Here is a 12,561-nt window from a genome sequence, read left to right as displayed (position 1 = left end):
GGACATGAGAAGGACTAAACTAACTTAAATTTCTCTCTTCAGAACTCATGTACACCACAAGTACTCAATCACATAGGAACAGCCAATGTTCACAACCGACCTAGTTAATCTATATAATAGGAATATCTTTAAAACATCTCTGTACATTTTTATCTTTCAAGATGAAAAATGTCGTCTTATCTATCTTTATCTATGGTATAAATCCATAAAGTTAATTACGTTTTAGGCAGAGGCTTGAAGGACTTAGCTGTTTATACTTTAAATAAACAGACAAATTCATAAACCTATGTAAAAATTCTGCGCAGATCAAGACGACTTTTTAGACATTATAACTGGGACTCCCTGTACCTGACAGTGAAGACGGAGTTCTGTCCATTGTAGTGCATCCTCCTCTCCTGAGCCTTGATGAAGATATGACTCTGATCTCCCAGACAAGCGGTTATTGAGGCGAACTTGTTTCCCAACCTTACCTGACAAACATGGATTTATATATATTCAATTCTAATTGATTGGATTCTTTCGATTTTGATCCAGGTCCGGGATCCTACAATTTCGTTAAATCAAATAAGTTTAAAATATCAAAAGTTTACACCATCAAGTCGCAAAGATGTAGGGAATTTGAATTATTATAAAATTTGTATCTCTGATAAGAGAACGGGCCAAAGGTTAATATTCAGAAAACTAAAAATCCTAAGTTTGAGCAAATAAAATAACCTAAGAATTCTTTATTATTAATATTAATTATCGGACATCTTCAAAAAATCTCAATATTTTCACTGCTTTAAGTAGACCAATATTCAGTTCATCTGTTTAGATCATTAATAAAAACCTAATTGTCATCTTCATGTTTATAAAGTAGTAATCTCTGTTTGTTTTTCAAGTTTGGTTGGATGTCCGATCGTAACTCAGTATGAGTAATCCCTTGACTTATTTGTTTCAAAGTTTATTTTGGGAACTCGGGAGAACCTCGAAAATGTTCTAAGCTTGATTTTGAGATTCTAAGATTACGGCCAAGCGCGGGTAAACTGCTGGAGTAACTTTTTTCATAAGTTAAAAAATGTAACCTACTCAATTCCGATAGATAATATAGTTAAAATATTGCTAGTGCTATAATAAAAAATGCACCAAACATGATTCTTAATTTCATTGGGTTGTTTAGGTTTAGAGTATTTTCCTTCCCAGTGGATGGACTAGACTTGAGTAGGATGAACATTTTGTCATTTCTCCGTTCCACAACAGTTAATCCGTCCGGCTTCTGTTGTATATGGATCTATACCACAACATTTACAGCAGAGATTAAAAACTGTGCTCTGTATTTTTTAAGGGTATATTGTATGAGAAGAGATAACATTATGTTTATGTTTGTTTATAATATTTACTCGTGAATATGTGAGTCTTTTTTGGTTAAAATAATTTTCTTTAAATATTAGGCTTCATTTAATTCCTTGTAAGCAGAAGTGTAAATTAATTGAGTCATTGCGACTTACTCAAAATTTCTAGTCCCTACATCTTTGCAACCTGACGATGTGAACCTTTGATATTTCAAACCTAGATTTTTTTGAATTAACATGATTTATAGTTTAAATATCTAAGGTCTACAACATTGAGTTACAAAGATAAAGGGTTCAGGAAATCTGAATTTGTGCCAAAGATTCAATTTCTTTCAAATCCAACACATAACAATTCAATTTCTTTCAAATCCAAATGTATTTTAAATGTGTAAAATGTTTCCTGTCCAAAGACCCAGCAATCCTCTTTCTTATAGTTTCTCCAATACTGAGCTTTACTGAGCTCTAGAGAACAGTCCACACTATCCTCCAGATTCTGTTTACATGATTCCCTTGACAGTGAACAATAATTTAGTTAAAAGATAGAAAAAAAATATTCAGAAGACTATTAGATCTGAGGCGCGGTTTGAGAGGAATTAGCAGAGCTTAAGATCAAGATCAGTTGGATCCGCAACATTTTGGCTTTCTGGATCCGGATACAAGAGTTCATCAAGTTTCAGCATAAAAATAAGTGGGAAAAAGAAGTACAATTATAAAATTCTTATTTTGTAAATAAAATCAGTAAATTAAAATTGGAAAGAATGTATAACAACTAATAATTGTCATACAACAGGGCGAGACCTGTAACTTTATCACCTTGCTATTAAAATTTCGAATTTCATACCTAATATTTCCATTTGTAGCTGGCGATTAAGTGAATTTATCGCCCTACAACAGGGCAAAAAAGTAACTTTATCGACCTCCTTTTAAATAAGTAGAGTAAAATTAAATAAAACTATATTTGTTGTTGTAATGTTGTATCATGCGTGCGAGAAATGTTTTGCTGTGATTTTTACTTTTTCTATATTGTTTTCGATCAAAATAAAAGTATTTTCATTTCGATCTGAAACAAACTAGAAAACATTAAAATCCTGGCAAAACTTAGTTGTTCTGAATAATATCCATTACAATGACGTAAAAGAAATTTTCATAAATGGATCCGAATCCGGATCCATTTTTTAGGGCGGATCAAGACCTGGATCTGTTTCCCCGCATCAAAATTAAATGGATCCTAGGCACTGGAAATTAAGTATCAACACCTGCCTCGAACTCTTATATTAAATCGCAAAATTTTTCAAACTAATAGTGTAAAAGTTTCAAACTTAATAACTCTGCTATGACATCAGCCACCTTGAAAATTATCACCGTTTACTGCCTTCCCAAAACTTTGGAAAAAGGACAGAGACTAAATAAATACTACATCTCAATAAATGAATCCCTATATCTGTGCAACCGATGTCGTAGACCTTTGATATTTTAAACTGTGAATTCTGTAAGATAAAATAATTCAAGTTTAAAATATTAAAGGTTTACACATCAACTAAAAAAGATATAGGATGTTTAAAATGTTGGGAAGATATAAGGAATAGAAAATTAGAGTTTAAGGAGAGTACTCTATTGAATGATCTACCTGAAGAGGGTCTCAGCGACGTTGTTCTCGTAGAGATCGTGGAACATATCTGATGTAGTTCTAGCTCCAGCCACATCCACCAGGTATACCAGGGTACTGTTGTTAGCAGTGAAACGTATACCTGGATACAATAATATTATCATCCTAATTCTTGTTTCAAATCTTCTAAAGCCGCTCAATCTTAACAAAATGAACACTTAAATCCGTTTCTTTTTTATTCCCGACAAATACAACCTAGTTTCATTTATAGCAAATGATTCCCTAATCTTTATTTTCAAGAGAGAAACAAAATTCAACCGCAAGTTAGATTTAGTATAGTTCAGTATGGATCCAGGTCGTCGTAAAAGTTTCATCCTTGGTGGGTCACTCTGTATAGTGTACAATATTAACAGTAAATCTATCTTTATAACAAGACATTCCCGTATATGTTGCGTAGAGCCGATTGGCCTGGTTTTTTTTTTGACACTCATGGGTGGCCGGGGGGTGTAATTGGCTGGGAAAAAAATCGAAACTTCATTATTTTTTTCTCTCTCAAAGTTGTTTTAACGGGCAACGCCGGGCCCTTCAGCTTGTTCTCGAATAAAACCCTTCATGTGTTATTTCTCTGTAATAGTCCTGAACTACTCATTGACTACCTGTGTATATAGTCCTAAACTACTCCTAGACTGACTACCTGTGCATATAGTCCTGAATTACTCATAGACTGACTACCTGAGTTTATAGTCCTGAACTACAAATAGACTGACTACCTGTGTATATAGTCCTGAACTACTCCTAGACTACCTGAGTATTAAGTCCAGAACTACTCCTAGACTAGACTATCAAAGCATATGTCCTAAACACCTCCCAGACTAGACCACCTTAGTATATAGTCCTGAACTACTCATAGACTGACTACCTGAGTATATATAGTCCTAAACTACTCCTATACTACCTGTGTCCTTAACTACTCCTAGATGACTACCTGAGTATATAATCCTGAACTGCTCATAGACTACCTGAGTATATATAGTCCTGAACTACTCCTAGACTAACTACCTGAGTATATAGTCCTGGACTACTCCGAAATTGGACTACCTAAGTATAAAGTCCTGAACTACTCCTAGACTAGACTACCCGAGCATATATTCATCACCTCCTAGACTAGACTGAGTATATAGTCCTGAACTACTCCTAGACGAGACTACCTTAGTATATAGTCCTTAGCTACTCCTAGACTGGACTACCTGAGTATATAGTCCTGAACTATTCCTAGACTACCTGAGTATAAAGTCCTGAACTACTCCTAGACTAGACTACCCGAGCATATGTTCCTAAACATCTCCTAGACTAGACTACCTGAGTTTATAGTACTGAACTACTCCTAGACTAGAATACCTGAGTATTTAGTCCTGAACTACTCCTAGACTACCTCAGCATATAGATAGATAGATAAATATTCATCATTAAAGGTTTTAACTTTACATAGTTATATCTTTTAATACACTAGACTACCTGAGGAGGAGAATATAGTCCTGAAGAGAAGATATCATGAGTAGTACTAGAAAACCTAGGAGAGAACAGAGATCCAGCCAAACTGAGCAGATACAAAATTAACAATGAATTTACGTTATAAAAAGAACTGTTGAATAAAATTAAGTTAATTTAAAAAATTCTCTTAAATCTGTTTTGGTTTACAAATTATGCAATGGCATTTATATATATTACTGATTAGTTCAGAAATAAAATTCGATCCTATGTGAAATGTGAATTTGAGTAAAAGAATGGTTTAAGTTTATATTTTGTTTTGATTTTTTACACTTTACTTAGTACATACAAAATATTCGTTCATCGAGCTTTGAACGAAACAATTTTTAAACCCGTTGCTGATACATACCTAACATTATTCTCCGTAACTCTGAACTCATCCCTCGGCCAGCACTGTTCCTCTCTACCACTATTATCAAGCACTGCAAAGAGCTGAGGTGGTCCAGAAAAGACAGGGTTAAACCCACGAATATCTGGCATGATCTCATTGTATCTCCTTTCTTCAAACCTCTGTGGAGAGTTGATTATTATATTTGGTTCCGCTGATACTCTAGATACAGGAATACTTCTCGTCTGCTGCGCCAGGGATCCGTCGGAGTTCTGGAACGAGTACTTACCATTCCTTACACTCTTCAGGTACTCATTCCGTTCCTGTTCCTTGGAAGCCTCCTTCCTTTTCTCGATAATAGAAACTCTGCCTTGGCTGGGACTGTCCCCGTTTCTACCGGAACCTTTTTAGCGATAGGAGGAGTAGCAATCTTAGCACTTAGATCTGGCACTTGCTCCGGGATTGTGATACTTTTAGCGTAGGATTTCTTGGCAGTAGCCTTTACCATAGGAGTGCTCCAAGGAACCCTTGGAACATCATCATTCCGGGGTTTTAGGACTGGCCTTTTTTCAGGCTTTAAAGCAGATTCTTCTGATTTGATCGGTGTATTTGACTTTAAGATCCGAGTACTCTGCAAGTTCTTTACCTCACCCTGAACTTTGGTCTCAGAGATCTTTCCGTCATTTCCGTTCCTGTTCTGCAGGGCGAACTTCTCTTTGAGAACAGGTTTCTCCTTCTGTCCTCTGGGAAGATCATTTTTGACTCCGATATTCTCCTTGTTCTCTGTTCTCTCCTGTTTTGTCATTGTTCCGTTTTTTGTCAGATCTAGCAATAGAGCAAGCGATTTTTAAATTTTCATATTTATGATAAAGATTAATGATATTTTATATGTATATACAATTTAGCAAAAGCGTAAACAAACATAATCACATGAACGACATTTAAAGGTGTTAGAAAATACAAAGTTTTACTCAAGGATTTAGCTTCTATTTTATAATTTTTACAATGTATGTATAAAGGAATTGAGTCTTTGCCACAAACTCTCATTTTCTAATCACTATATCTTTGGAACCAAAATTTGTGGACCTTAGATATTTCAAACTATGAGTTCTGTTAAATCAAATAATCAGAGTTTGAAATATCAAAGGTTTACAACATCGGGTTCAAAATATATTGAGGTTTAAATATTTGATTTTGTTACAAAGACTCAATTCCTTTACAAAAATTTCAATATTCTTGGTTAATAATTGTAAAAACAAACATTTTGATAATAAACTTGTTTCAGTTGATAAAAAATAGTATGAAAGTTTAAAATAATTTAATATCTCCAATTCGAAAAAACCAAAAGTTATTCCACATATCAAAATAGTCTACTGGACAATAATATATTTTTTGAGACAAGAATATGTCTTGTATATTTTAAACTGGAACCTTTGACTGCTAATATGGAGTTAAAGACGTTTTTATTACTCCATCAAGGCAATCCTGACTTCGGCACCATGACGAACTCAGGAGAAAGAAAAAACCAACTACGGAAATTTTAAACCCCTAAATCTCCGCTCCTATCATATATAATCTATACTCTTGGCCCCCCTGGCAGCCTACGGTGCCGTAGACGGCTAAACCTGACCAATAAAAATTAGGCAGTTAAAAAAGTTAAAAAAGTTAAAAAACTATTTGGATGATAACTCCCCTTAACCACGAATGACGTTGCTAGTTAGTTATGGGTTTTAAGTTGGATCTTTAAGTTTTTTTATTACCCAGGGTGAGATTATGTCTGTGTAAAACCGAGTTTGAGAAACACAGTTTTTATTGGACTATATACTGCGTTGTTTATCTTTAGAACTTTCTGTTCATAATAACTCATAGGAACAATGGTTTTCCCAACTTTTTAACTTTCAAGAGATAAGAAGATGATTACGGTTTTCTTAGCAAGGGCTATAGTAAAAGTTTCCGAGAGCTGCGGCAAGGACAGGCTTAGGGGCCGAGCGCTGCAGCCACATTGTCAAATTGAAAAAGTGATGATCTGTGGGGGTAGGTTAGGTTTAGACTATTTCTGGGTCAAGCGCTGCGGCCACATTTATCATTTTGATAAAGCAAACGCCGATAGGTGGGATTAGATTAGGTCAAGACAATTTCTGGTCCGAGCGCTGCGGCTACTTAATTCTGTTCATTAGACCTATAAAAAATGTGCATGCATCTTTCCTACATATGTGTACATCTAACCTATATAACGTGTGCATCCGACCTACAAAATGTGCTCATCCAACCTACAAAAGTTGTGCATTCGACCTACAAAAGTTGTGCATCGATCTACTAAGTTTGTTCATCTGACCTACAAATGCAATGCATCCGACCTATAAAATGTGCGCATCCAACCTACTGTAAAGTGTGCAACCGACCTACAGTAAGTCGGATACACTTTTTTCCAATGGAGTGTGTATCCGACATACAGTTCAACGGACCAACAGCAGCTAGAAGCTGCTGAAACACTACGTTCGGGTAGGTCCGAAGTATCGTAGGACAGATGTAATACAATCGACCATTTGCTGGAAGATATATTGGTGCGGCTAAGGATGCGCTATGGGTGAGCGCCTTGCCGCAAGATAATGCTTGTGAATACATTGCGGGATGGAGGCTTCACGGGTGTGGCCTGCCTTCCCTCCCTCCTCAGGATAGGTAAAACGTGATTAAGAGACCCTATCTCTGCTGGGGTACTTGAAAACCAGGATACGCTGGGGGGGGGGTCAATTTGACCCCGCCCCCTCTAAATTCCACGTTTGATGTCCAAATATGACAAATGATACATCAGTGGAAGGCTCTTGTGCTCTACTTTTAAAATCTGCCAAAAAATTTGCAAATTTGCAAAAATTGATTTTTTTTTCGCAAAATCCAGTTATATAGTAAATATGTTTGCAAAAAAAATTTGTCCAAAAAATGAAAAATTATACATTTTTGTAAAGCCTTTGACCATGCCATTTCAAATATGCAAAAAATTTTGCAAAATTTTAAATAACCTCATTTTTAATCAAGAAAAACTAAAAATGTGCAAATTTCCTTTGACAGGTTGTTTGCAAAAAATTTGCATTTTTTGGCAAAACTTGTGCAATTCGTTTCCTGTGTCAAAGGCTTTCCAAAAAGATNCAGAGATCCCACAAGTTTAATAGAATCTTTCTCGATCGAGAGCATGTTGGATTCCAGTATTCATTCTTCACATTTGGTTTCTAAGACTCGGTAAAAAAATCCTCTATTAATCAGAGATCCCACAAGTTTGATAGAATCTTTCTCGATCGAGCGCATGATGGAATCCAGTGTTCATTCTTCACATATGGTTTCCAAGACTCGGTAAAAAATCCTCTACATATCAAGAGATCCCAGAAGTTTGATCGAATCTTTCTAGATCGAGAACATGCTAGATTACTATTAAATTCCGACTCCATTTGACTCCCTTTTCGTTGATTCATCATCGCCACTTGTATACGAATTTCTGTCCAATCTACTCATCACAATCCCTCAGAAATAGCATTTTCCTGAACATGACACAACACAAAATGTAATAAAATGAAAATGGTCGAAAAATAAAGTACTCTTTTTACGATCTGTTTGTAAATTGTTTGATAAAAAATCGAAATCACAAATACACGAGTTTAAATGTTTAGTTCATAATTACTACTTCAAATTTACAATGTAGGATGCATTTATTTAATTTATATACAGATTTCAGAGTATGTATTTACAGAACGTACTAGTGTGTGTGTAGTGTACTTTATGATTGTTTACATCTGCTTCAATTTAAGCATTATTTTAAACAATTCAAATTCAACAAAAAGTTTTAAATTTTCTCTAAAATACTTCTTAGGTCACGATATAGCCGCTAGTGAGGTATAAAAATATAAGTACAATTATAATTTCAGGCGCCACAAGGCACTCGGATCATCATTTCCGTCTTAATCCAATCTTTGCTCGGCTTAATTTTGATAGCAGAGTGGTTTCGATTCCTGTTATTTATTTCTGTGCGGGTTTCAATACAGATTTACCCACATCCTTCGGCTGGAGTTTGGTTCGCCCTGCCCAGGTGACAGTTCTTTCCCGCTTCATGGGAACCTTGTTCTCTGTCTCTCATCTCTTTCTCTTGGTTCCACTAACCGGGGTTTCCGTGTTCCCGTTCCGGTTTCGGAGAATCCGCGGAGTTTCAGGATTCTTAGACTTTACTCCCTTTTCCAGATTGGACCGGAGAGCACGCACCTCTTGGGTGAGGTGATCAGTCTGTTGGACTCACCTTCTGCTCCATGGCCTGAAAGAACACACAGATAACATAAGGCAGATAGTTGTCGACTAGTACTTAAGATTAACATCTAGGTGAAGAAAAAAAGACTTCAAATGGAGGGCATGGAGAAAAATGTTACATGGAAGCATAATACGAAGCCAAAAAATGAAGTAATTATCAAACAATACCAAAGATATCACACCTTTAATTTATTGGTTAGATCTTGACACTTTTTCTCCACCCCTGCTAGTTTAGCGGCAGGAACCATATTGTCGGAGATATTCTCCATATCAGAATCATCCTGTCCCAACCCTTCAATAGATCGTTTACGTCGACTAGGTTTCAAGACCGGTCGTCCACTAGACTCTCGTTTCTTAGATCTAATATTTGCGGCAGGACTATTTATGGCAAGGTTGGCTAGTTCTCTACTAATCGATTTTCTAGCTCCAGGTTTAGGTTGAACTACAGGACTATGCTCTGTATCGGAGCTTGAGATCTCATTCACCTAAACGTAAGAATTATAGATAAAAATCAAAATGGAAATATTGTTTTTTAATTTTGAAATTCTTAAAATCGAGAAAAAATCAACATTTTTGATCTAACCGATCATAAACCGTTTTGACGTTTATTAAATTCAAACATCCGAACCCAAAGTCAAGGCAAAAGGAGCCAACCTCAGCAGTAATCAGCTCTTCATCTGTGAGGGCTGAGTTGGAGGCTATGTTGTTCCGGAAGAAAAGGTGGTTGATATCGGATTCGTCGACATACTCCGAGGTCAGGGAGTCCGGGTATAAGAACAGGTCCGGAGAAGACAGGTTAATTGATAAGGATATGGTATCACTGACGTTTGGCCAGAGTTTTTTGGCAGGAATAATCAGAGGTTCAGGGAGGAATTCGCCAAGTAGGGAGAATTGACCTCTAAAAACGGAAGTGTTGTCATTTGATAGCCAGAGGACTACAGAGCCTACAATCTTTCCATTCCAACCCATGGAATTAAGAACATTGGCGGACCCCGGTCCTGGGCCGCCGGTGGTGATGGACTTCAGGATCGGCAAGGAAAACATCTCCCCTGCAGCAAAACCTCGGCCTTTCAGAGTTATCTGTTTTGGTTTAGGCAGCATATTACTTCAGGTAGAGCTGAAAAATAGCCGATTAAACGATAAAATAAAAATTAAACAAATAGGATGAAAAAAAATTTTTTTTTAGAAATCTTTGAAAAAGTTCAAAGGAAAGTAAGCAAACTAAATTGGAAGAAAAAGGGAATAATTCCTCCTTTAGTGTACTGTAAGGTAACTAAAAAGTTAAAAAAAAAGAAAAAAGGTAAAAAGAAAACCGATTTGAAAACAAACAAAACAGTTACCCTGACATAAGCAAGGAGAAAAAATTTTTAGACAGTAAACAAAAGAAAATGTAGAAATAGGTGTATAAAATGGTGGAAGAAATAAACCCTTTTGTTTCTAAAAATCCACGAAATCTTAGCAATAAAACAGAGAAACTAATTGATGTTTTAACAAAGAAAATATAGACCAAGATGTAACACTGAAGTCGGTAGACGAAGAACTGACCTAAACTACCTGCCACAGGCCGGGAGTAGAGGCAGAGAAACTCCCCCCGCGCAATCAGCTGACCCGACCAGACACGTACAAGGATTTGTAACCCCCTGGTGGCCGGGGTCGACACTAACCAGGGGCCTAAAATAACATATTTATAAGTATAGTATAATAAAATTTCTACAACAACTCTATTGGTTTTCTTATTCCTGTGATACTGATTTTCGCCATTCTTTCTTTCTTTTCATTCTGCAGGGGGGGGCGCGCCCCCCCCTCTCAGGTGCTAGGGGAGGGTGCGCGCCCGGTCGCCATTCCTAGTTGCGCCTCTGGATAGCTCAAATGAACATATTTTATAATAAAACAAAAATTTCCAATTATTTACAAAAGAAAAGTTGATTAAAAAATGATTTACCCTTAAAATGTTATCTAATTGATTAGTCAACTTTATTTTTAGAACAATCAAAATTGTGCATTGAAAATAATTCAAATAGAAGTGTTGATTTTAACCTAATGTTCCTTTGCCAAAGTTTGGAATTGTAATAACTGACGTGAAAAAATGTAAAATTAAAAAAAAAACTTGTGCATAATATGACCATTTAACATTTGGACTAACGTTCAATATATATGCACTAAAATATTCACAAAAATTAAGTGAATTTGATTACATTTCGGTGTGGAATTGAATTTTCAGTTATAGACATCAAAATGGTAATTAGGCGACAAAATATTTATGCGCTTTAACATACTTATTATGTTTCTGGGATCAATTGCATTAATTGTATTAGTATAGATCCTTTGTACCAGATATTTTTTCTTAGAAATATTGTTTCTTCCATTGAACCATTTTTTATTATGCATTTACGTCCAAATTAAATATAACTATAGGCCGTTTTTGATCATGCTGACATAAGTGTAATTAAACATTATTTCAGTCTGACTAAAATCAATCAAATCGATAAAGAACCTACAAAACAAAGGAATGTCGGTTCAGTAAAATGATAAATTACAAAAATAAAGAAGAAGCAGTTTGGTGAACAACGGTTCATGGAATTGACCGTTGGAGCATCCTTCAGAAATTTAGTTGAGTGCAAACTCTAAAAACTATAAAATTATTTAACAGCATAATGAGGGCATACAAGTTGTAAAAGGAAAAAGGTTCCACTGCCAAATACATTTAAAAAGCAGATTGTCGGGATATTTCGAGATATGTTAAAATCAAAAATAAAAGAAATCTTATAAAATATCACAGTGCATGGCTGAGCTCCCCCCCCGCCCCAGAATTCTAAATCGAATACATTTACATTAATTTGCCCCTTTTCTATGCTCCTTAATACAAAAATAATCTTGTTTTCTACATGATCAAACATCCGTCTTGTGTTAACGTCCAAATGTAAAAAGAACGCCACCTAGTGATGATGTCCAACTGCTAGAAGAACACCAGCTAATGATGGTGGCCAACTGTAAAAAGAACTCCAGCTAGTGATGGTGTCAACTGTAAGAAGAACGCCAGCTAGTGATGGTGTACAACTGTAATAAGAACTCCAGCTAGTGATGGTGTCAACTGTAAAGAACTCCAGCTAGTGATGGTGTCAACTGTAAGAAGAACGCCAGCTAGTGGTGGTGGCCAACTGTAAGAAGAACGCCAGCTAGTGATGGTGTCCAACTGTAAGAAGAACGCCAGTTAATGATGATGTCCAACTGTAAGAAGAACGCCAGCTAGTGATGGTGTACAACTGCAAGAAGAATGCCAGCTAGTGATGGTGTCCAACTGTAAGAAGAACGCCAGCTAGTGATGTCCAACTGTAAAAAGAACGCCAGCTAGTGATGATGTCCAACTGTAAGAAGAACGCCAGCTAGTTATGGTGTCCAACTGTAAGAAGAACGCCAGCTAGTGATGGTGTCCAACTGTAAGAAGAACGCCAGCTAGTGTT

The 12,561-nt window shown here is 36.1% G+C and overlaps 2 protein-coding genes and 1 long non-coding RNA gene across 4 annotated transcripts; all 3 read right to left on the bottom strand.

The window, feature by feature from the left end:
* Window positions 1-326: 326 nt before the first annotated feature.
* On the bottom strand, window positions 327-5,805 carry LOC111707309 (uncharacterized). The gene is made up of 6 exons (XM_023480394.1): window positions 4,835-5,805; window positions 4,453-4,534; window positions 2,959-3,079; window positions 1,732-1,840; window positions 1,175-1,270; window positions 327-470 (listed from the first exon to the last, which is right to left on the bottom strand). The coding sequence occupies exons 3-6, from the start codon at window positions 3,003-3,005 to the stop codon at window positions 327-329; spliced, it is 396 nt and encodes a 131-aa protein (XP_023336162.1). The 5' UTR covers window positions 3,006-3,079; window positions 4,453-4,534; window positions 4,835-5,805.
* Window positions 5,806-8,344: 2,539 nt separating this feature from the next.
* Window positions 8,345-10,785, bottom strand: LOC111707307 (uncharacterized). Of its 2 annotated transcripts, none has more exons than XM_023480391.1 (4): window positions 10,646-10,785; window positions 9,755-10,217; window positions 9,283-9,585; window positions 8,345-9,107 (listed from the first exon to the last, which is right to left on the bottom strand). In XM_023480391.1, exons 2-4 carry the CDS (start codon window positions 10,199-10,201, stop codon window positions 9,075-9,077), a joined length of 783 nt encoding a protein of 260 aa, XP_023336159.1. In that variant the 5' UTR covers window positions 10,202-10,217; window positions 10,646-10,785; the 3' UTR covers window positions 8,345-9,074. The 2 variants fall into 2 exon arrangements, with proteins under 2 accessions (XP_023336159.1, XP_023336160.1); XM_023480392.1 differs by having other exon boundaries at window positions 10,655-10,785.
* Window positions 10,786-11,656: 871 nt separating this feature from the next.
* Window positions 11,657-12,097, bottom strand: LOC111707316 (uncharacterized). The gene is made up of 2 exons (XR_002766406.1): window positions 11,932-12,097; window positions 11,657-11,791 (listed from the first exon to the last, which is right to left on the bottom strand). It is a non-coding gene; the product is annotated as an uncharacterized LOC111707316 (long non-coding RNA).
* Between the last annotated feature and the right edge of the window lie 464 nt (window positions 12,098-12,561).

The sequence above is a fragment of the Eurytemora carolleeae genome, unplaced genomic scaffold (assembly GCF_000591075.1).
Source record: "Eurytemora carolleeae unplaced genomic scaffold, Eaff_2.0 scaffold764, whole genome shotgun sequence".
NCBI lineage: Eukaryota > Metazoa > Arthropoda > Copepoda > Calanoida > Temoridae > Eurytemora > Eurytemora carolleeae.
The sequence above is the reverse complement of the archived record's forward strand: the minus strand, read 5'-3'. Positions and strand labels throughout refer to the sequence as shown.

Excerpts from the sequence above, each read along its gene's own strand:
- LOC111707309 (XM_023480394.1), bottom strand. The coding sequence starts at position 3,005 with ATGTTCCACGATCTCTACGAGAACAACGTCGCTGAGACCCTCTTCAG. Across the intron at positions 1,271-1,731 it reads ATTGCTGGGTCTTTGGACAG|ATCCATATACAACAGAAGCC; the intron begins GAAACATTTTAC and ends GTTGTGGTATAG. Across the intron at positions 471-1,174 it reads CTAGTCCATCCACTGGGAAG|GTAAGGTTGGGAAACAAGTT; the intron begins GAAAATACTCTA and ends CATGTTTGTCAG.
- LOC111707307 (XM_023480391.1), bottom strand. The coding sequence starts at position 10,201 with ATGCTGCCTAAACCAAAACAGATAACTCTGAAAGGCCGAGGTTTTGCT. Across the intron at positions 9,586-9,754 it reads AAGAGCTGATTACTGCTGAG|GTGAATGAGATCTCAAGCTC; the intron begins GTTGGCTCCTTT and ends TCTTACGTTTAG. Across the intron at positions 9,108-9,282 it reads ATCTAACCAATAAATTAAAG|GCCATGGAGCAGAAGGTGAG; the intron begins GTGTGATATCTT and ends GTGTTCTTTCAG.